Source organism: Hydra vulgaris, chromosome 01 (assembly GCF_038396675.1).
Source record: "Hydra vulgaris chromosome 01, alternate assembly HydraT2T_AEP".
NCBI lineage: Eukaryota > Metazoa > Cnidaria > Hydrozoa > Anthoathecata > Hydridae > Hydra > Hydra vulgaris.
In genome coordinates, this window is record NC_088920.1 from 54089814 (window position 1) to 54115376 (window position 25563).

At 25.8% G+C, this 25563-nt stretch overlaps 1 protein-coding gene across 5 annotated transcripts in view; it reads right to left on the reverse strand.

Moving 5' to 3' along the window:
• Positions 1-681: 681 nt before the first annotated feature.
• Positions 682-25563, reverse strand: part of LOC100213305 (diacylglycerol kinase eta) — a 113538-nt gene continuing 88656 nt past the window's right edge. For 3 of the 5 annotated variants that reach the window (XM_065788631.1, XM_065788632.1, XM_065788634.1), the window contains 15 exons: positions 23636-23791; positions 22995-23205; positions 21990-22106; positions 18723-18819; positions 13149-13210; positions 12563-12608; positions 12033-12149; positions 11678-11809; positions 10370-10500; positions 10133-10235; positions 8509-8598; positions 8242-8349; positions 7026-7122; positions 4359-4513; positions 682-1144 (listed from right to left, as the gene is read on the reverse strand). In XM_065788631.1, coding sequence (XP_065644703.1) covers positions 1037-1144; positions 4359-4513; positions 7026-7122; positions 8242-8349; positions 8509-8598; positions 10133-10235; positions 10370-10500; positions 11678-11809; positions 12033-12149; positions 12563-12608; positions 13149-13210; positions 18723-18819; positions 21990-22106; positions 22995-23205; positions 23636-23791 — 1730 coding nt within the window. In that variant the 3' untranslated portion in view covers positions 682-1036. The remainder of the gene's footprint in view (positions 1145-4358; positions 4514-7025; positions 7123-8241; positions 8350-8508; positions 8599-10132; positions 10236-10369; positions 10501-11677; positions 11810-12032; positions 12150-12562; positions 12609-13148; positions 13211-18722; positions 18820-21989; positions 22107-22994; positions 23206-23635; positions 23792-25563) is intronic. The other 2 variants (XM_065788633.1, XM_065788635.1) reach the window with 1 other exon arrangement.

Here is a 25563-nt window from a genome sequence, read left to right on the forward strand (position 1 = left end):
TGTGGCGTGAAAAATCGGGCTTGGTGACATGCGACACGATAGTGTTTTAGATGTCTCGCGACAATTAAATAGTTAAATGTCACGTCGTACTAAATTTTAAAAAGTCGCGTGACATCTATAATTATAAATGTCACGCCAAACGTAATATCTGAAAGTTGCGTGACAACTTTAATTCTTTACGTCGCGTGAAAAATCGGGCTTCGTGACATGGGAGTTTTATTAGACAATTTGGCGTGACATTTTTTATAGTGTACATATATTTCTTCATTATATATATATATATATATATATATATATATATATATATATATATATATATATATATATATATATATATATATATATATATATATATGTATATATACATACATATATATAATATAAATAAAAAGAGTCGTTTAAATTTAGTTAAATATGCTTTTCGATAAAAAGTTTTAAATTGATTGAAGGCCGAGCTAAATTTCAAAAATGGCGAATCTTTTTATAGAGCAACCAAGGGTGTACAAGTGGGACATGTACATCAAACGATAGCAACACAGCAAGAAGTTTTTTTTAGAAATACGATGTCTCAGCTAAAATAATGAACATATCATTCTAGCCACAATTTTATGAGCTTATGCTATTGACTTATCAAAATTTTTTAATTGGAAAAACATACGGGAAAAAAAAACAACTTAAAAGTAGAATGTGTAATTATATTTTATCAACAAATAAATTACAAAGGTTCTTCCGTCAAAAAATTCATTATCAAGGCACAGCCCTTATTAAATAAAGCTTTGAAATTCGATATAAATAAACTGTTGTATAACATCTAAACGTGCATTTGCGTATGCTTAAAACGTGATTGGCTCAACCAAATCACGATTTCACACGAGATTCGAAAAACAGATAAAAATTCAAAAGTAGTATTTCCAGAAATACTAATATAATTTATATATATAAATATAAGTTAGAAACTGTTGCAAGTCTATTTATAAGACCAATTAACGTTGTGAGTTCACAGATTTTCAAATGCAAGTTCACAATATCAAACCATTCACAGAACAGTTTTTCGAGTCCATTTAGTTTTTGTTTTTTGGAAGTGCTTTAGATCTTTAAGTTGGTTTATTATGTGCCTTACTTTATCATGTGAAATTCCTAAGTCCTGTAAAAAAAAAGGTAAAACACTCTAGCTCAAAATAAACATCAAATCAAAATATTAGGAAAAAAAAAATGTTCCTAGTTTGTTTTTATCAAAGCGTAATAAATCTAAAGAAGCCTGCGAGGAAAGAAATCACTTTAACTTACTAGATTAGGAGAGATAGAACATCATAAAAAATTCTAGACATAAATTGGAAAAATTTTCACGCAATGTTCTTTAAGCTTGTTTTAAGGATAACTATATGACAAAATTTTCTGACGCTAGCAAAGGTCATTATTTCTACTAAAGTCAAAGCGTTTTCAAACCTTGCAATAAAATTTTTGGAAAATATCTTACTTTCATTATGCTAAGCATATATGTTGTGAATTGTAAAGGGATTTATAACGAATTTAATAATTATCATGTTTTTAAATTATCTAAAGATGAAGCTGAGAAACAGAAATGGATTAACGTGCTTCCTCCGCGTAAATTTTTTATTATAGAGACAAATTTTTTATATGCGAAAAACTTTGGCCTGAAAAAACAGAAATGATTAGGATTCATGACAGCTATACTCGACCAGTATGTGCACTAAGTATTTTTAATGTTCCTTTGCAAATCTAAGCTACAGTGTCAGAAACTTAATTATTTTATTAAAAAAGATAAAATAAATTCGCTTTCTGAATTCTATCTTGACAATGAATTGCAAACCAACATAAAAAATTGAAATATCGTAATATCTCGGCACGAAGATAAATTAATATGCATTTTTATGTCAAAGGATTTTAAAGAGAGATTCATGACAATAATTGTTTATGATAAGTGTACACTGTGTTCACCACAAAAAACTTTTTCTGCTTTTAAAAATTAGCGTTCCATTAAGTATATATCAAATCATAAAAATTGCTTGCTCTTCTACTCAAAGTTTTCTAAGTTATTTAGCTCAAAAGGTAAAAAGAAGCTATTAATTTCATTTATAAACGTGACAACTGTTCTTTCAAGTTAGGAATTTAAATTATAAAGAAACTGAACTTTGTTACAAGTTGACACTTGAGAATACTGTGTAACAAAAGTTTCTCTATAGCTTATTACTGCTTCTTATTACATAAACTTAAATGCTTATGTAACAACTGAATTTCTGAGTGTCAAAAACTGTTAACAATAGAATTCTTTATTGATGCCAAAAACCTATATCAAGATGAAAAGATATCATTTTAAATACTGTTAATGTTTCTGCATAAGGGCAGAATAAAAGATCACAACTAATCTTTGCAAGATAAAAATTCAAATAATCTACAATTATTTTTAGAACAATTTAAAGCTATAAAATCAGGGCATGGATCCAATGTGTTACCCACGATTCCAGAAAAACCCTTGTGCAAGCCACTGAAGGATTGATAGCTGCCATTTAAGAGATTTCAACAAGAATTTTGACAGTTCTTCGTGAATGTACTTATCAGCTATTTAGAACTAGCTTAAGTTTTGTGAAGAAAAAAAAAAACCGAGCTGTTTTAGAAAAAGACTTATTAACATTCTGTCTATAATGTTCACATATTATGATTTTTGAAACACAATTATTTAAAATGAGGTTAAATGCAGCTGAACGAGAATCTTTTCGAAAGCGACTAAAAATGTTTTTTGTAAATAAACCTGATATTAAAAAAAAAATAAATCGTAAATCATTTTGAAAAGGAAGGATTTGCTTTAAGTACAATATATGATAACCTAAAAAGACTTGAAACTGCTCAATCGTTTTCTGATAGAAAGCACCCTGGTCGTCCGACATCCTGGACTAGAGAAAAGAAAGCCGAATTAACGAGACTTGTCAACAATCGAAAAGGGGTCAGTCAGAGAAAAATAGGTATTAAATTTGGTGTAAATCAATAGACAATTGGTCGTCAGTTAAAAAAAAATGAATATTAAATAAAGAAAACGTGAAAAGACTCCAAAATACACTATAGAACAACAAATAAAGGCAAAGAAAAGAAGCAGGAAACTAGTTAACCAACTCTATAACACAAAATCGCTTTTATTCATTGATGACGAAAAATACTTTTGTTTTGCAGGGTACAACATGCCTGGAAATTCTGGATACTACACAAACAACAAAAAGACATGCCCAGAAAGTGTTCGTTTTATAGGAAAACAGAAATTTCCAAAAAATTATTAATGTGGATAGCCATATCTGACCGTGGTATGTCCGAGCCATTGTTTCGCACTTCCAAGGCTGTAGCGATCAATTCATCAATCTATATTAATGAATGTTTAGAAAAAAGACTTCTTCCATTTATTCACAAGTATCGTGGAGACTTTAACTATTTATTTTGGCCAGATTTAGCAAGTTCTCATTATTCTAAAGATTCTCTAAATTGGATGGACCAATATGTCTATTACGTTGATAAAGAATCCAATCCCCCAAATGTGCCTCAAGCACGACCAATTGAAAATTTTTGGGGACATTTGGTACAGAAGGTTTACGAGGGAGTTTGGCAAGCTTCAACAGAGCAAGTTTTGATTGATCGCATTAAACTAAAACTACAAGAAATTGATTTAAACCTTTTACAGTCGCATATGAAAGGCGTCAGAGCAAAATTGAGATCAATTGCAGATGGTGGTGTTTTTTCATATAAAAAATAATATATTTTTATTTAAAGATAAATGCTTTATTTAAAAAAAAATATAATAGTAGTTTTTTTTATTTATTTATAAATAAGTTATTGACATTTTTATTTTGTCCGATAACTTCTGCATCACCCGTTAAGAAACACTTTGTCAGATAAAAAAGTACCTCTTGCTGAGTAATATTTATTTATAATTTTATTAACATTTGTTATTAATAACAATTGTTTTTAATTTGCTCATGGTGTTTATTATATTGATTTTTTATATATAAAAAAAACTAGCTTTTACATTACTATAAAATCTTTTAGAGAATATTTATTTATTTCTTTATAGATATCATATCATCAAAATATCAAATGTTCTTCATTTTTGTATAGAGGAAGTTTTATGATATTGACTTTTTATTAATTTTTTCAAAGTTTTTTTTCACTGTAAAATTATTTTTATATGATTATTATTATTTTAATGGATTTCATGTTGTTTTGGTTAAGTTTAACTGTATAAGTGTTTAGTAAGAAGTATTAACCTTTGCTAGCAGAATCAGAAAATCAACTTTGCCTTCTTTCTTATAATAGTCCTTGGTTTATTTTATTTTACAAAAGAAAAAATATCATACCGTCAGACCTTTTTCATTTAAACCAATTAGTTCTCTGCCACTTCTAATCTTATTAGTAAAAAAAATATCTTTATACTCTCCACACGCAATTTTATCTAACCACAAATTGACATCATTATTTGTCCAATCAGTTAATGACTTCTTATCAAGACACTCTAAAATTAAGTATTATGTCTAAAATTATTCAAGAAAAGTAATAAAGCCTGAAAATTACAAAATAAAATGAAAATAAATGGAAAAATGGCAAACAAAATAAAATGAAATAAATGGAAAAATAGAAAGAAATATAAAATTTAAAAAAATGAAAAAATGTCAAACAAAATGAAAATAAATGGAAAAATAGCAAATAAAATTAAATTAAATTAAATGAAAAAATAAAAAAACAACATAAAAGTTAAAACAAAATGGAAAAACGGCAAACCAAATAAAATGAAAATATATACAACATTAAAGTTAGTAAATTAAAAACTATTTTCGACAAACTTAACCATTTAACTTTATTTACAGCTTTAAATCAAACTTGCAATCGGTCGATTTAAAAGCAATAGCAAACAAGACAAAAATCAAGAAAGCTTATTATTAACGCTTTTTTATTTAAAACTGAACAGTAATTAATATATATCGGCTGTCATAGATATTGCCTGGCGCTATACCTCATCAGCATTAACTATTATTATTAACTAGCATATTAATTCCTCCTCACAATTAGTTTGCAAAAACGAAAATATATTTTTAATATTGTTTTAAATGCAATTTATACTATATCATTCTCACAAATTTAAAATCAGTTTAAACGCAACTGCAGAATGCAAGAAGCTGCTACATATAAACAAAAGAATGTCAAGTTTTTTTAAAACACAATTAAAATAAGGCCTACTTTCAACTTAATAAAATGGTTAATTTAAATGGTTAACAACTTAATGATATATTTAAGCAACAACTTTTGCATAATTTAGATCAGATTGAAACATTGCACCTATGATGTATGTACACTACACTACATCTATGACGCAAAATATTGAAAAATACCAATTAAAAACGCAGAATAGCCAGTTGAAATAAAAACCACCTGAAATGGGTTAAAAATTAGATTATCTGATACCAATAGAATACAAGATTTATTATCAATAACTTGCGTAGAATTAACTGGAGATGATACGAAAGTCTACCTAATTAATATTTATTGAAATATATTTATATAAACAATTTTTTAAAATGATAAAAACTCATATTTATCTGCGCTTGTCTTAATTTGAATATTAATAAAATGAATAAAAAGTATTTTTAAATTATTAAAAATTTTAAAAAGAAAAGTCATTTTGAAACAATGCTCGGCATAGCATGGTCTACAACTCATCGTACACATCAAATTTAATAAATTTTTTATTGTTTAACAACTTTTAAAACCAAACACATTTAAAACTAAACACATTTAAAAATAACCACGATAATAAAAGATGCAATCTTAGCCACATATACAAGAAAAACACTGTTTTAAATCTATACAACACAGAAATTCCAAAGAACCAAAAGAAACTTCTTAATCATAATTGACACTTAGTACCTTCACTGAAGCAATCATCTTATATGGATATACTATTTATCAACAACATAAAAAAAAAAAACATACAACAAAAAGTCATTTTGAAACAACGTCTGGCATAGTGTGGTCTACAGCTCATCATACACAAGGACAACAAATCTAATATCTCTTTAAGATATTATAGACTTCTCTTTAAGATCAGACCTTGCTGCTTTCATTAAAAAATGGTTAAATTTTTTCTCTTTACCATAATTCAAGATTATTGTTTCAGATTATTAGGACTAAGAGTGAGAACAAGACAAACTTTAATAGTAGTGGCCTAGTGGAGACACATTTTATAGTAGTAGCCTAGAAGTTACACATTTTAGTGGTGGCCTTGACACATTTGGACCTTTTACAGCTTTTGATAAAACCCCAATTTCAATAAAAATTCTGGTTTATATATTTGTAATTAAATATATAAACAGGCTTATTTTTTAACAAAACTGTAGTTTTAAAATTTAAGAAATTCTGTTGGCAAGTTATTATTATTAACTTAGTAACTGAAATGCTAGTGGGCGTACTATTAAAATAAATACTGTAACAATCATGTTGAACAATTGCTATTCCTCCACCAATCCAAGCTTGATTCAAAACTGTTAACCTAGGGTGTAGTACCTTGATTTAGTAGTAGCTTTAATAATAATTAATTAGTAGTAATAGCTGTAATAATAGATAATTTTTATTGTGGTTATAGCTAGTAACCTCTTTAAAGCATTCATAGCAGCAACCTCTAGTATTTGTTTAAACCATTAAAATACTTTACCTATGCAATCAATACAAGAAAATAAGTAAGTCTTTAAAATAAGTCTAAAAATATTAAGTCTAGAGCTCTCTGGACCTTCATTAAACTAGACTTTATGCTATCAAAAAGTTTAAAGCAGCAACTTGTTAACAAAGTAGGAGTAATTACAATGTTAAAAAAATGATTGTTTACCTGGGATACCAGAACAGTGACTAAATTTTCTGCACCAGAAACAAATATTTTAAAATAAATTCTATATCAACTTAATGCATGAACTGCAACAAAGTCTAAAAATTGCATTGCAGAATATTAGTGATAAATAAACCAATATTTAACTCACCATATGCCTCAGAAGAAGAAAATAATCGACACGAAACAGCATTTCGGTTAAAACTGTTCATCATTTTATTATTGCTTAACTGGGATGAAGTTTCCATCTAAAAAATAAAGAAATAATTGCCATATTTTGACTCATTACACACCAAAAAGCAATATATAGTATATAACTTTTTTTTTTTAATATTTAACATATAATTATACTTATACTACAATACTCTCAGTTTACTAAATCTTATATTTTATCTCAGAGGTTAGCTTCTAGAGACTTTTGGAAAATCCTCAACAATGTCATTAAGAATGGTAAGTCTAACATTCCATCACTGATACTGATCTTATTACTCTCTCAAGGATAAACTTTTCCTTTAATTCATTTTTGAATCTGATGACCACACTCTTTCTGTTATTGCAGAGAAAAAGATTAATTGATTGTTAGACATTTAAAAGGTTTTGTCTTTTTCTTTTTTCAACAAATACTATCATGACATTGTTCGAAAGAGCTTTCCATCTTTAGTTACATCAGCCAAAACTTATTCATATTTGACTTGTCAATCAGCAAACTTGCATCCTTTTACTGCATATGTCCCTTCATGTTATATAATCTTTTATTCATCTAGTTTTTTTTTAATCATCTCCCTGAGTACTTATACAGCATCTCCCTGAGTACTTATACAGCATCTCCCTAAGTACTTATACAGCATCTCCCTAAGTACTTATACAGCATCTCCCTAAGTACTTATACAGCATCTCCCTAAGTACTTATAATACTAAACTTCATTCTCCTTTTCACTATCTTTTGGTCAACAAAGATGTTAATGTCTATACATCAACATCAAGTGCTACTATTATTATTAATAATTATTAATAATAATAACAATAATAACAATATGGTTTTATAATGATTATTTATCATACTTATGAGATAAATATTTTTTATTGAATAACAAATATTGAATTTTGAAATAAAAAAAAGCGTTTATGGTTTTTAAATAACTAAAAATTTAAAGAGCAGAAACATTTCCAGATATTGCAATTCACAATCACTTAATTCACCCCTCGAATGTTTTCATTTTCATGCCATCTTTATAAAATATTAGGTAAAAAAGCAGAGTAATAGAATATAAAAGCCCCTTTTTTCTGTTCATTTATAAATTTCAAATAAATAGAAATAAGCAACTGATAAAAATTTAAATAAATAATAATAAAAAAAATTTAAAAACCTCATCATCAGAATCTTTGTTTTCAAACTGCTCGTAGTAAAAGTTTAATTCTAGATCGGCCTTTTTAAGAGCTGAGTTGATACCATACTCTAATTCTTCAGACAACTTCTATATATGTACATATTTGTAATAATGTAATTTTAAATAAAAATTATAAAAAATCTTTTTTAGTAGTGGTATGGCATAAAAGATACTTGGCATAAAAAATATGGAAAAAATATCCAAACTTAACAAACACACAAATAAAATAAAATTCAAAAAACATACTGGTTTGGAAATCCACAATTTTTCATTGACTTCATTAATGAACGACTTTGATAATGTTAAAAACTCTGCAGCCTCCTGAGTGTTGCAAGTCTTCAAATAATTTTACAAAAAAGTTTAAAATTATGATTATATATGATAATACCAATTATGTTTATTAAAATTATAATTATAAATCATTAAAAGTATTTTTAATCAAATATAAAAACAAGCAATAAATTTAAAAAAAATTTTAAAACAGCAAAAAACAAGCAAAAATTGTAAAACAGCAAAGTAGCAAAAAACCCAGACATTATTTTAGATAAACAAAAAGAATGAAATAATAAAAATTATTATTAAAATAATAGTATAATTAATGATTATTTTTATATATTACATATATAAGGGTAAAAGATTTTCTCAAAATTTTTTTTAATATCAAATGTTATCTTTTTATAAAAGAACTGTCATCTGATTGTAGTTGTAAAAAAATCTTAATCAACAGCTTCGTATTTGTATTGATTTGATACAACTAAATAAAAATACAAAACACGAATTTATGAATTAAAAAGGGTAGATCCATTGGCCCAACTAAAAAATGGGTGTAAATATATATGGCTAAATTAGACAATAACTCAGCATATTGGCAGTTACTCATTGATTGGGTAAGTCAGTAAAAGATGGGTTAACATCACTTCCAGAAATCGTTCGTAAAAAAATGGATCATGTAATTGAGGGTCTGAAAAAAGAGTGGTAAAAAGTAAAGATTACTTTTATGTCTTTAGCAACACAGAAAGTGTTTATAATAAAAATCAATTTGAATTACTAAAGTAAATTTGCAGAACTTAGATTTTTTCTCCCTAAGGCCGAGATGGCCACTACAGATGAGGAGGCTACTTAATTGTGGTTTTAACCCTCTCTCAACTCTATAACTCTGAAACACAAACTTCGACAAACAAAAGCGCTGCGCAGAGAAACAAATTGAGCACGGCACTACCAGGGACATGGTGGGGATTGAAGAGTTACCCTTTATTTAAAAAAGTGTATATTCAAATAAAGTGAAATGAAATTTTTTAGGGCATGAAATTTTAAGGACATAAAAAGAGAGAGAATTTTATGATTTTAATTTCAATTCACTTTCCCCAGGGCCATCAATGCCATTTCAGTCAAGACTAGGGTTTTAACCACAACTACTTTTAGTTGGGGTTAAAACCCTCTCTCAACTCTATAACTTCAAAACACAAACCTTGACAAAAAAAGCTGCTGCGCAGAGAAACAAGTTAAGAGCTGTACTACCAGGGACATGGTGGGGATTGAACTTGGAACTGCTCGCTTATGAAGCAAGCGCTCTACCACTACACCACTACCACAATATTAAGTTAATGGTTTAAGAACTAACCTGCACTCTTGCCTTATTAAACTACTCTAAATAACCTCATTAAAATAGAAATTTTTTGAAACAATTTTATGTATAATAGTTAAAACTATTGAAGCGAAGAGAAAATTATTTCATATCAAATTTTTATTATTATAATAAAATAATACAAAAAATTAACACAATTTTTTGTTTACTTATACTTTTGCATACTTTGAATACAAATTTAACTATAGACAATAGCTTACACAACCATAAATACAAAATACTTACAGAATAAGAAAAACTTTGAAATTTCTCAGCCATTTGCTTTAATGATGAAGCAAGTTCATAAAGTTCTTGATGGGCATCGTTGATTAAGGAAGCAGCTTTTACACTGAACACAACAAAAAAATCTATAGAGTTTTTAATGGGCTAAATATGAATTAGGATGGAATCATGATATTACACAATGACAGAGAGGCATTTCCTAAGAAATTTAAGATAAGATATTAGAAAAAAAAAATGTACTTCTTGACAAGAATTAAAACAGCAATTGCAACAGGCTTTATTAGCTTTACTTCATGTCCAGTCAAAGCTCTATAATCATATTTACAGTGTCTGCTTGGTTCATTCCAAGAGCGAAGAGCTTCTTCAAACTCCTAAGACATATTTTAAAAATATACATATTTTTTTGTAATTATTATATACATATATTTTTAATAATGTGATCTCATAAAAGCTTTTATTCCATCACAAATTCAAAAATTTTTTACTTTTATTTTGTGTTTTCATATGCTCATTACTTTTATATTTTTGTTATATATTTGTTTTTTATTTTTTGTTATATATTTGTTTTTGTTCTTTGTTATATATATATATATATATATATATATATATATATATATATATATATATATATATATATATATATATATATATATATATATATATATATATATATATATATATATATATATATATATATATATATATATATATATATATATATATATATATAAAGGTGGTTCTAAAAACAACTTTTATGTTGTATATAATTAAAAAAATGCTAGATTTAAGAAATTTTTGAATAAAAAATATTTTAAGGGGTTGCTACCGACCACCAAACATTATATAGGTCCCTAATATTATTAAAAAAAAAGTTTTTCAAAATTATGTCATGTTGGGTCTCAAACGAAGCAAAATCATATACAAATTTCAAAAATAATATTCATTTTATAAAAAAACATAGATAAAAAAAATTATAATCAAAAAATCTTGTTAAATTCCCTATTTTTCATTTTTAGTTAAAAAACGTAACTTTTTGTTTACTAAAATCTAAAATAAAAATTTAATTATAAAATGATTAATATTTTTAAAATTTTTATATAATTTCCCTTTATTTGATACCCAACATGACATAATTTTGAAAAACTTTTTTTTTAATAATATTAGGGACCTAGATAATGTTTGAGGGTGGCTAGCAACCCCTGATAATAGTGTTTATTCATATATTTCGTAAATATTGCAGTTTATGAATTATATACAACATAGTCATGGGGTGCCAGCAGTCATTTTCAGATAAAGTTGTTTTTAGAACCACCTTAATATATATATATATATATATATATATATATATATATATATATATATATATATATATATATATATATATATATATATATATATATATATATATATATATGTATATATTTTATATATTTGTTTTTTGTCTATAGACTACTGGTTGACTTTAATTATTAATAAGTTAATTCAAAAACATTCATATAAACCAAATCAACTTTTATCTTTTATAAACTTTTGGCAAAAAAAACTCACTCGATCCTTTTTAAGCATAGTAGCTCTGTTTTTGTGAATAATCTGAATTATTCCAGGAGGTTGCATCCAAGCTTCACCATCAACTTGAACAGGAACTTCTTCATCAGTTATTGTAATTTTTACGCTGTGACACTATTAATGAAAAATATTTTAATCTTTGTTATTTATAAGTGTATCATTTTTTTGGTGGTAGCTTGTTTTGCATTGTCTATTAATTAATTTATAATTATAATTTGTTGGATAAAATAAAACAAAAGCAAATAGCAGAATATTTACAAATACTATCAAAATATATAAATACTAACAATATTATGGAAAGTTAATGTATTTATGGTAAAATGTTAACTTAAGTAACCTGTGATATTCTATGATGCTGCATGCCACCAAACACTTTAGACATACCCATTTGACTTGCTCCAAGTACAGCAACAACTTCAAGCATTTTATCATCAAATGATGGTGAAGTAAAACCCTTAACAAAAATTTCACAAAAATTTTTTCACAAAAAATTAAAAAACTTATTTAGAAGTAAAAACTTTCATCACAAACATTTATAACACATTTTAAATTGTTACTTATTACAGTTTTACAAATAAAGTTTTTTTTTTAAATGAGTTTGAAAAATTGAAAAAGCAAAAAAGTCCTTTAAGAAAAACTTTTTTGAGAAAACTTTCAAAAAAAAAATGAGTACACTACACACAGGTGCTTAAATACACATGTAAATATTCTTCTTTAGAGATAGTACATGTATTATTACTCCTTCTCAGAAAATGTACACAAATGGTAATTTTTGGCACATGTCATCACAAAACTCATTAACTATGTAAACTTAATTTTATTAAATTTAAAATAAAACAGATATTAAATGATAAAATATCTGCATACATCTAGCTCTTTTTTTGTTCCCCAAAAGTTTGAGCCACCAATATAGCTGAAAAAAAAAATGGATATGCTATGAGTTTTTTTAAACAACACATTAAAAAAACATTTTGCAGTGCCTCTTAAAGTGAAAGTGATTAAACTTTATCTTATAAAAAATTTCAACTTAAAAATTAATTCTTTTATATAGGTAAACATTTAGTATTTCAACTGTGACATTTAAAGACTAAACAACATTATATATATAACATATATATAATCTGATAATGCTTAATCTGATAACAACATTATATATAACATATATATATAATCTGATAGAGCAATTCAAACAACAACTTGACAATTCAATAACTTTTTAATAAAAATAAAAATATAAACTATTTTTTCTTAGTGACAACAAATGTTTTAATTTTATAATCTGATGTTGCATCTATTTCTGATTATATAACTAATTGCTAATGTTTGTGCAAAGTATTGTGGTAGATGTATGATTATGATAATATATTTATTGTTACTTTAATAATTTCTTTTTTTAACTAGAATTGTTTCAAAAAAAATGCTGGTTATAAAAGATAAAATACTTTGAGGATACCTCTGTATGTTGAGTACAACAATGCCTTGTAAACTGGGTAAATTTATCTTATGTCCGTCAACCTTTTAACAAGAAATATAAAAATATGTTACCAATAATACAACTAAATACAATAAAGTTTAACATAGTAAATTTAAAAAAAAAGGTATTTTAAAACCAGCTCAAATATCAATAGTATTTTATTTAAAAACAAATAGAAGATTTATAGAAGTAGAGAATGTTATCAGGAGTAAATGTTCAGCATGATTAATAGAGACAACCATAGTATATTCTAACTATGCAATGGATTGGATGGTTTACATGAGGTGCCAGTAGTAAAAGATAACCTAAGAAATCATAAAGTAGAAGATTCAGTAAAAGTGTTGTCATTCATCAATATAGAAACATCAACACTAATGCAACTATTATTAGAATTAAACAACAATCTTAGTAGTAAGATAATCTGGAATATTATAAACAACAACAACAACAAGCAATTTATTTTCCGTAAATCAAGATTTTACAATAGTTTTGATAATTATAACAAAAATAATAGTAAAAATAATAATATATTATAATAATACAAGATTAAGAAAAAAAAAAAAAAATTAATACAAATTATAGTAATAGTAATAATAAGTATGTTTATAAAAATTCAAATGAAAAAATAATAATAATAACTAATATTATAATGGTAGTTATGAGCATAAAATGGATGGTGTCACTCATACAGAAATCATTAACTTATTATTATAAAAAAAGAAACATAAAGTACTGATGATAATTGTAGTAATGACAAAAAGAAAATTAAAAGAATATTTTAATTGTAAGGATATTTTGTCTAAAAGTTAGAATAAAAAATTTTTCAGAATTTTTTTTAATTGATATTGTTTAAGATGGAGTAAAGGTATTCTAGGATATAGTTTTTTGGACTCATTCAAAATGCATGCAAGGCTCCTGTTCCATTCACAGACGTACTGATAAACAATTGAATTTTTACCATACTTCTGGGTTTTAGAAGATGGTGCATTTAGTTTTCCATTGTGTATATTTCTAGTAGAGTAGGAATATAATAGTCTACTTTCTGTGAACAAGTTTGTGATAGGAGATGGTAAGTTTTTATTTAAGGAGTCAAAAACAAAAAGAAGATTAGCATACTTTATTAGCACTGGAAATGTTGAAATAAAAAGTTTTTTTGAGGACTTCAATGTATCTGATTTAATTGGTTGAAAGTTTATTATTCTAATAGATTAACACTGAGAAGATAGCAACTTGTTAATGTGATAGTTTATAACTTGACCCCAAACTTGACAACAATATCTAAGATGAGATGAGAATAATGCATAGTAAATATTCTTTAGAGTAACTTTATTGACATAATGACGAATTATCAAAAGCATACCATTAGCTTGAGATTTTCGAGTTAGTTTCTTGCTTAGTTTATTAATATAAAAGTTCCATGAAAGATTGCAATCAATCTTGGTGTATTAATTGATTGCAATAATTTAACTCTTGAAGGATTTGCCATTTATTATTAATTTTGATTTCAACATTTTTAAAGAAATTTTTTCTCGGAGATGAAAAAAAATTAGTTTAGTTTTTTCTGTGTTGAGACGTATTAGGTTAGCATTTAACCAGTGAACTATACCTTTTAGATCCGAATTAACATTTTTTACATAAAGAATGATACGATTTGATGATGTGCAAGAGATTTGTATCATCAGCAAACAGATGAACTGAAGAGAGTTGATTAGGTCGTTAACGTAGATTAAAAATAAAAGAGGACCTAGAACAGAACCATGAGGCACACCACACAAAACTGATTTATTACTAGAATTGAAACCATTAATACTTACAAATTGTTTTTGATCTGAAAGATAAGATCAAAACCAGTCATTTGCAATACCACCTATTCCATAATTTTAATAATTATAATTATAATTGTAATAATTAATTATAATAATTTAATAAATTAATTTTGATTTAATTAATTTAATAAATCAAAACACTATGGTAAAGGATATCGAAAGCTTTTTGTAAATCGATAAAAACACCACAAGCAAAATGACCAGTTTCTGTTATACTCATTAATGCATGGCAAGTAGAATGTTTTGATTGAAAACCAAATTGAAAATCATTTAAACAATTAAATGAGTTTAGAAAAGAGTACACTCTAGAATACATTAGTTTCTCAAGAAGCTTACTAATGTTAGATAAAAGAGAAATAGGTCTGTAGTTAGTGCATGAAAGTTTTGAGCCATTTTTAAATATTGGATTAACGCGAGATAATTTCAAAATATCAGGAAACGCTCCATTTACAAATGAGGTATTAAATAGTTTAGAAAGAATATTTGAAAATTCATAGTTAAAATCTATAAGAATATTTGTGGGAATGCTGTTTGGACCTAATGATTTTTTTGGATTCAATTTAGATATAAGATGAAATTTCAGGAATATTTGTTGGAGATAATAAACTATGTAAATTTGGATGTTTAAGATACTTTTGATAGTTAATGTAAGACGAATGAATATTGGATTTAAGTTTATGAGCAACATTTGTAAAAAAAGTGTTAAATGATTCAGAGATTAGAGTTGGATCAGTTATATATATTTCGTTTTCTTGCAAACAGTTGGGAGATGATTTATTAAAATATTTTACATTAATTAGAATGTTAATGCCTTTCCAAAGTTTGCGAAGATTTTTTACATTTTCTGAGAAAAAAAATTTTTAATGTTTTTTTTTACTAAGTTTATTTAATGTAATTATCATATATTTATATCTTTTAAAAATACTTTCAAATTTTTTTTTATTATCATTTTTTGTTGGAAAAGATTGCGCACTTGAATAGGTTTTATAGTTCCTTTTGTAATCCATGGTTTGAATTAATGTTTGAAGTTTTTAATACTTGTTTTTTTAAGCAGGGTGTAGCGATCTAAAATCAATGTTGTTTCAGTAATAAACGTTTGGAAACATTTGTTAGTACCATTGGACTTTATAACATTGCCCCAGTCATTTTTAAATAAATCAGATTCAAAATTATCTTTATTAAAGTTTTTAAAACTCCTGCTATATAAATTGTGTCTGCGTGGTATAAATAATTTATTGAAATTGGGACAAATACAAAATTGAGGTAAGTGATTAGAAACAGAAGTTGTCAAATTACCTGAAACAATTTCATTGGCTATTAAACTAGAGAAAATATGATAATTGCAGCAGAGTGATCAGTAATTCTAGTCGACAAAGTAATAAAAGGGTGAATATTATAAAAAGAAAATAAGTTTAAAAAATCAGACGTCACAATGTCATTATTTGATTGCATCAGATCAATATTATAATCACCAAGTAAGAAAATAAATTTATTTTCAGCAGATATTTTTTGAAGTAAGACAGACATGATACTATTAAAAATATTATTATCCATGCAAGGGTGTCTATAAATGCAACAAACAATAATGTTAGAATTTTTAGAAAAAATAACTTCAACAAATGTGGGTTCTAAACAATTAGGCGTGTAAATCATTAAATCATTTCTTCGTGTGTAAATTAGTTTTTTTTATAAATATAATAATGTACCACCACAAGAGGATTCCGTTGGTGTGTGTTCAATGTTGTAATTATCAATGAGAATTGGATGATATAAGGATGTTCCTTTTTTACCCATGTTTCAGTTATACCAATAATGGAAAAATCAAAATTAATTAATGATAGTATTACGTTTAAATCTTCAAAGTATTCTTGTAATGATATGCTTAGATGAAAAAAAGAGAGAGCGGCATTTTATTAAAATTAAGTGTACATAATTCACTTATGTCATAATATTTACAAACTATGTCTAATGAAGTAGAAATTTCTTCCTCAAAATCTAAAACACAAGATGAAACATAATTACTAATTTGATTAGAGACTTTATTTAAATGAAAAGATAGGAAAAGGTTTGTAGAGAGAGGTAAATTATCAGTTCAAAGAATTTTATCAGAAGAAAATAGCAATTTAAGTTCATTATCTTGTACATCTGTGAATGGAAAGACACTTTTAATACAGCTTACACAATTCCACAACGAGCAATTTAATTGTAGTAAACTGTACTTAGTATCATTAAGCCTGTTACATTTTGTATGAGCCCAAAATAAACAAATATTACATTGAGATGAGCGGCAACTTTGGCTAATTATTTTTTTACACAAATGACAGTTTAAAGCCATAGTGGAACCGCAATATTAGAGAGTATGTAGGAAGTAAATAGCTAAATTTTAGATAGAATGTAAGAAACAATAAGTAGGAAGTAAATAGCTATGTTATTAATAATTGTTAAAATAAAATAATGCATATGAAAAGATGATTATTAGGAACAACCGATTACAACATCGAAAAAACTAACAATTATAATAAATAATAATAATAATAATGGTAGTTAAACAATAATGCAACAGCCAAACAGTAAACTATAACAAAAACAAAAATATTGAAGAGAGTTATAAAATCAAACTAAATAAGTAAAAAAACTAATCAAAGTTAAGAGAAATGTAAATTAAAAATATAATAACAATAATAAAAATTAACGTTTAATATTATATATCAAAATAAATAATCTAATAATAAATTGTAGTAATATAAAAAAAAATAAAAGTGTATTTTTAAAATTTGATAAAAAATAATAAATGCAACAATAACAAAAATAAAAACTATGAAAATTATCTTCTCTTTTAATAAATATATATATAATAATATATAACAAATAATATATAATAATAATATATAAAAATATATATAATAAATATATACGAGAAACATATATATCATTTGACTTATCAAAAGCCTATTATATATCAAATAGCACTTAGTTTGCTAACTTCCATCTAATGCACAATAGAAGGTTTCTGCTATTATATTTAACAAGGTATCAGTAAAATAAGAAATCTAAATTATTGTCAGTAAGTTGTTGGACTCAGGATAACACATTTGATATTTGTTAATTAAAGACTCAAACACAATAAAAGACTGACTAAATGATAGTTTAATGATATTAGATAGAGATCAGTCAAAAATTTTCCATAAAACACTTATTAAAAGGTTTAAAAAGTATTAAAGAGAATAGAACAGTTCTATAGAACCCATTTTATAAATGAGAAAGAAATGTTTCTCAGACCTCAAGATATAGAGGAGTTTAGATGTGAAACAATTTTATCTGCTGTTAGAAATCCAAATTGCTCCTGCAACAGAAGCAGGAGTGATTTGGATTTCTAACAGCAGATAAACCTAACTAAATATGAAGGATGTTAGACTTTTCTTTGTTAATGAAACCATTTAAGATTTTTCAAAAATCTTGCCAACCAAACTACTGAGATAAAGACTATAGACATACTGTTAGAAGCGACTTTCTATTACAGACATATCAGACAATAGCAAAATGAAAACAAAGGAAATTATCTTTTAAAATCATGCAAAATAATGTCAGCCTAATAATAAGCCACTAGCCAGGGGTTGTTTATGTGGTTGCTGTATTGTAAAAATAATGATTCATTTTAGTTTTGTAAAATAAAACAATTAAAAAAAAGCTTTGCACAAATAAAAACTATAACAAATTACATTAATACCTCCAGATGAACATTTTGATCCAAGTTTCTGTATGTTCTATTCAAAATTTCTTTACCACCAAGTACACCATACCATATCATATTTTTTGTACGACTCCTATAAAATTTTATATAAATTGTCTACCTAACTTGTTCTTATATTATTTGACCTAATATATATTATCTTATATCATTCTATAATTTATATTATACAATAACACACACTAGATAAGAATATAAAGAAAGTTCAACATTTTCCATTGTGTTATCTTGACACTTTTCAGGCCATGATTTTCTATGAAGTCATCTTAATTATTATTGATGAACTTAATACTGCTGTTAGTAGTATAGCCCTTTTGAGCTTGTTTGACACAGAACTCTTGGCAGCCATTGCAACTGAGGTGATGGTGAGTAAGTTTCGCAGCTCTGTTTTTTATAAGAAAAAGCTAACGAAAGTGTATGCAAATATCTAACTTATGCAAACTTCTAATTATGTAATGTTAAAACTAAAACATATTACTGTAAAACTATCAAGTTTTACAGTTTTACTTTCACTTGAAAACTGCATTGTGGCAACACCTTAATTTTAATCTATAGCATTTATTTTTGTTTTATTAAGTCTTTTATTGGTTAAGTAGTTATAAAATTTTTGTGATTAGCTCGCAGAATTTCTGAAGCAAAGCAGAAAGTATGATTTGAATCCTAGCAATGGCATCTTTTTTTTTTTATCTTTTTTGATTTCACTAAAATATAAAATAAAACACTTTTAAAGTTTTATAGGTATTATATGCATATGTAAAGATATTATGCATATAATATCTCATATGCATATATATGCATAACATATGCATATGTAAAGATATTATGCATATAAATTTCTCATGTGGTTTAGATTTTCTTTTAAATTTTAAATAGTTTTATTTTTACTTGAAACATGCAAACAGTCAAAAAATTTATCTATCATGAGACAAAATTGAGCAGTTCCAGCATATTCCGGGGGACCAAATTCTTGTAAAACTTTGCCAACTGTTTCACTAAACACTTGAGCAACCAAATGAACATGTATTACTGAATATGGTATTAAATTAATGTGACCACTTATGAGTTTATTTACTAATCTTAAACCACATTCTAAGTCCTAATAATAATTGTGGAATATGACTTCAAAGTAGGTGCAGACCATTGTTGCACATATATCGAGTATCTCTTCCAGAACCAGAATTTGCAAGGCAGTTACAAGCTTTTTTAATCAAGTGTGGAGCATCTGAAATCTTTATCTTTTTTAAAAGAAAAAAAAAAAAAAAAATATATATGCTGATTAAAAAAGTTTTTTATCAGCATATATTTTAATCTGCAAAAAGAGACTTATGTTTTGCATAATGAATTAGTTAGCAAGAAAAAATTTCTTTAATCAATTTTATAAAACTATTTTACATTTCTTTGAAACTAAATTTTACATTCAATATTTTTCTAAAATTGCGATTAAATGTGGCACCCAAATTTATTGTCATAAAACTAGATTACCTAGAAAACAAGATTTTCTAGAAAATCTAGTTTTATGGCAATAAATGTTGAGAACTTTTCCAATGTCACATTTCTACTTATTCTATTATATATATATATATATATATTTATATATATATATATATATATATATATATATATATATATATATATATATATATATATATATATATATATATATATTAGTGAACGGAAACTTTCGGCTTTGGTCGAAATTTCGGCTGAAACCGAAACCGAAATTTCTGCTTCAATAATTTTTTTACTTTTCCTGTTTCGGCTGAAATTTCGGTTCAAACCGCAACCGAAATGAGCCGAAACTTTTATAAGATTTTTTTTTAAGTTTAAATTTAGAGTGGGATCATGACGGTTTCCTAATTGTAATTGTTTGTTAGTAAATCAATTTTTAACTATGACAATTGTAGAAATTTTAATTGAAATCACATTACATAATAGTTTTAAATTACTATTCTCAAAATCATTCTTAAAATGAGTTAACATTTAAGTAAAGCAACCCAAACCAATAGTTTCATCAAAAGTTTCTCAGTGCTAAATTTTACAATGGAAAATAATCGATAAAAAACTGGTTTATGGAATCATTTTACCGTGACAGGTAGTGTTTTCAAACACGGAACTTACAATATCTGCAATTTGAAAGTATCTCGTGAATCGCACAATCTAAAACTTCAATCACTTAGCGGACTTTCATCACATTTAAGAAGTCATTTACTCTAAAAAATCTCCTTACTGAAAAAGCAATACTCACAACTACCGGCAGTCCTGAAAATATACCAACTTCAGATCAAGTTGAGCCTATTACAATTAAAAAAAGAACAATACCCTTATTTGACACCAGAACAAAACAACAGAGGGCTGAAATGTTGCAATTTGCAATGCCTGGTTGGGTTGACAAAATCTCAAAAATTGATTCAAACTCCGAAGAAGGTCTGAAGTTTCATAGATTTATATTAGAAAACAACATTAAAAGCCAAGTTTGGTTTGGCAAAAGTAGCAAAGAGATTCCTACGACCTCGACCAACATCTACCGAAGTAAAAAGGTTGTTTTTAACTGCTGGAGACATTCTTTCAAATGAAAGAAACAGACTTTTGCCAGAAAACATGAAAAAAAAAAAGTATTCCGCAGAGAAAATACTTCAATTATTGCCTTTAATTATTGAAATTATAGTTTTTATCAAACTATGTTTCATGGTGATTGCTTAGATATATGTAAAATAGTTTTTTTTGCTTTAATTCGGTGATCATAAAAGGTTCAGGGATTTTAAACATTCTTTTTCAAATTTCGGCCGAAATTTTGGTTTTGGTTTTGGCTACGGCTTCACTGAACCGAAATTTCGGTACTTTCGGTTTCGGGTCAAATTTCGGTTTTGGTTGATCACTAATATATATATATATATATTCACACAATCTCACACAACGTCACATTTCTTTATATTTCATAGCAAAACATCTTTATTCCTTATTATATTCCTTACAACACCAAACAATTATTTTTTTAGTAGTTATAAAAAATGCTAATGTTTTGAAAGACCATGCATTTATATTAAGTTACCAATAAATGCAAAATGTTTATTAATTTTTGTGTAGTGGTATTATGTACAAATCTTTTCCCTTTATGTAATATTACCAATATAAAGAGTTTTAAAAAAAAAAAGAAAAAAAAGTTTTAATCAGTAACCGAAACTGACACACAAAAAGCAGATTATACACCAACAGATTCGTAACTTTAATTAAAAGTATTTTAGTCACCTATATTTTTCAGGATGCTCTTCTCTTTTATTATGAAAATCCAAAGCAATCTTTGCATCAATGCCTACACCAAAATAATTGTTCATAACACATTTCTCATTGAAGTTCTTTCTAAAGCTTAAAAAAAATTTAAAGCAAATAATTATATATATGGATAGTATCCATGACTACAAAAGAAAATCTCTATATATATGTTTATAGTATGTCACTAATATTTATTTTTTATTACCATTTTATAATTATTTTTTAATAACACACATAACACACAAAGACATAAATAAATATAAACTATTATTATTTAAGTTCAAAACATGTCTTAAGCCAAACAAGTCATATTTTAGTGCTAACAAAGTGAAACAAACTTCTAAGACAAAAAAAAATCTCAGAACCATGCTCAAAAGATTTAAAGTGTTATCAAAATTTAATGCAAGCCTTTTCTACAATAAAAAATATTCACCCAAAAATTTAAAAGTGACATTCATTTTAAGCATGTTTTTTTTTTTTAAATAAACTTATTTTTAGTAAATTATCACAACATTTAACCTTATTTATATGTTTGTTTGTTTTTAAAAATTTAGGGCCTATAATTTCACACTTGTGTGGCTTGAGCTAGGAATGTCATTTTCTTATTTAAATATTGCATTATGGAAGAATTAAGACCATTTTTTACAAATGGATACCCAACCTTACATTAACTTGCAGATCAAGACTTAATATTTTTGTGATACTACAATTAACTAAATACTATTCAAGGTTTAAGAGCTCATCCTACCTATAATCACAATTCAATGTTCTACATCAGAGTTTTTCTTTTTTAAAAACTATTGAGTCAAAAACAAACCAACAAAAACTTAAAACACTATCAATAAACTTTTTTTTAAATAAGTTTAAATTTAAATTAAATATTAATAAGATTAAATTATTTATGAGCTCTCTGTTTTAAATAAAATAAATTAATTCTTTGTTTTAAGATATATTCTTAGTCAACTTTAAATAACGACTTACATTTGCTCATGTCCTTCCATTCCAGCAACAGCGGTTGCACAAATAGCACTTGTATTTGCTAAAATAACTTTGCTAATAAAGCTTACACAATTGTTAGGCTTCTGAAAAGCACGTGCTATAACAGTTCCAGGAAAAATAACAGTATTGGATGTCTTCTTACATCGCATTGCAATATTTTGCAAGTTTAAAAATGGTGAAGATTGAGGAACAGCTTAAAATATATATATATATATATATATATATATATATATATATATATATATATATATATATATATATATATAACCATATAAAATAAATATATCCATATAACCATATAAAATAAATATATCCATATAACCATATAAAATAAATATATCCATATAACCATATATAAAAATATATCCATATAACCATATAACTTTCATTCATTACAGAAAACTTAAGTTCAAATGGAAAAAAATGCTTAATCTCACTTATGATATATTAGGAACTTAAGCGTTTATATCAATTTATATCAAGGTTTTCTACCTTCTTAAATGAGATTCTAACCTCAATTAAAAGATCTTTTAAAATTATTAAAGAAAATTTTAAACTTTTCTTCAAAAAGTTTACTAAGCTTGCGAATGTTTGGATTTTAAGCACGAAGAATAAAAAATTACTAGCATTAGGATTTCCAGAGATACTTTTTTCTTTTTTCTGAAGCTTATTTTCAATAGGTTCTATACCATTACATATATCATTAGGTCTGATGTCTAATTTATTGTTCGTCATATTAGAGTTGTTGATTGCTTCAACAGTCTCCTGGCTACCAAGCACTAAAAGTATAAAAAACACAAAATCATGTAATAAGAACATAACAAAAATAGAATAATTTAGAATTAAATCATAAATGTTAAGTGCATATTTATTTATACTCAGAAAAAATAAAAGATTAACAAAGAAAAAATGCGCAGCCCCCTCTAGCAGAGGAAATGACACAATAGCAGCAGGTAAGTTAAACATTATTTAACCAAAAACTGAAATAAAAATTACAGATTTTAAAGATGTCCAATATAAATTTTTAATTCTACATCTTTATATAAATTATTTTCCAAGTGCTACAACCCTATTTTAAAAAAGTAAATAATTCTCAATAACCTCAAAGATTATTAACCATTAGGAAACTAAAAGAAATTACAGAAGCAAAGGTTCAATATAACCAACTCAAATAAGTCGCAAATCACACTCACACACACTCTTTTGCTTTACAACAGTGTGTGAATATATATATTATATATATATAAATATATATATATATATACATACACACATATATATACAAATATATACATATATATCTATATATATATATATATATATATAATATATATATATATATATATATATATATATATATATATATATATATATATATATATATATATATATATATATATACAGGGTTGCATGGTTTTAATCAAATGGTTTAAACCATTGGTTTAAACCATGGTTTAAACCAATTAAAAAAATGTTGGTTTAAACCAAATTAATGTTTTTTCAAAAAGATTTGAACTTACAACAGGAAACTAAAACAGGGTTATGTTAACAAATATAACTAATCTTCGATATAGATATTTTTTTTAAACCCATGATTTTTGTTTCTGTTTTTTCATAAAATAGAGTCCTCAGCGTTCTCATAGAATAGAGTAGTAATAAATTAGTAATAACACTTATTTATCTGTTTTCTTCTACAGAAGAATTGCTTCCTGATGAACTTATTTCATCAGGAAGTTTTCTTAACGATGTATATATGTATCTATATATATGTGTATATATATGCGTGTGTATATATATATGCATATATATATATATATATATATATATATATATATATATATATATATATATATATATATATATATATATATATATATATATATATATATATGTATATATACATATGTTTAGCAAAAATATAAGTAGTTCTAACATAATTTATTGATACCACAAAAAATGTCTCAAAAAACTGGGCGCAAATATGATATGATTTGGTTAAAATATACACAAGTGACTGTTCCAGAAAAACAAGGGTGTAGAGCAGTTTGTAATGCGTGTAAAAAAGAAATGGAAGGTCAAGTTCAAAGGATGCATGAACATATAAAAAAGTGCTAGCAATCACAACCCCATGAAATTATGGAGTCAATGGAAGATCAACAACTTCTTGAAGGTAGTTAAATTACTGTATTGCCATTTTAAATTTTAAAATTGTAAACATATATATTTAAATTATTACGTATAGACATATTAACCTAGAATAATTCAATAAACTGCAATTTCATTTTAAAGGTAACTCACCATCAACATCACAACAACAAATGAAAAGGTCTCAGCCCAATTCAACATCAGCAGATAAATATTTGAAAATTGATAAGTTTTTCACACGAACAAGCCTCAAAGAGAAAGATTTATTTGATCTGCAACTTGGTAGATTTATATACAGTACAAATTCTAGCTTCAGAACAGTTGAACACAAAGAATTTAAAAAATCTATCAATATGCTTCATCCAGGATACACTCTACCTAATAGAACTCAAACTGGAGGAGAAAT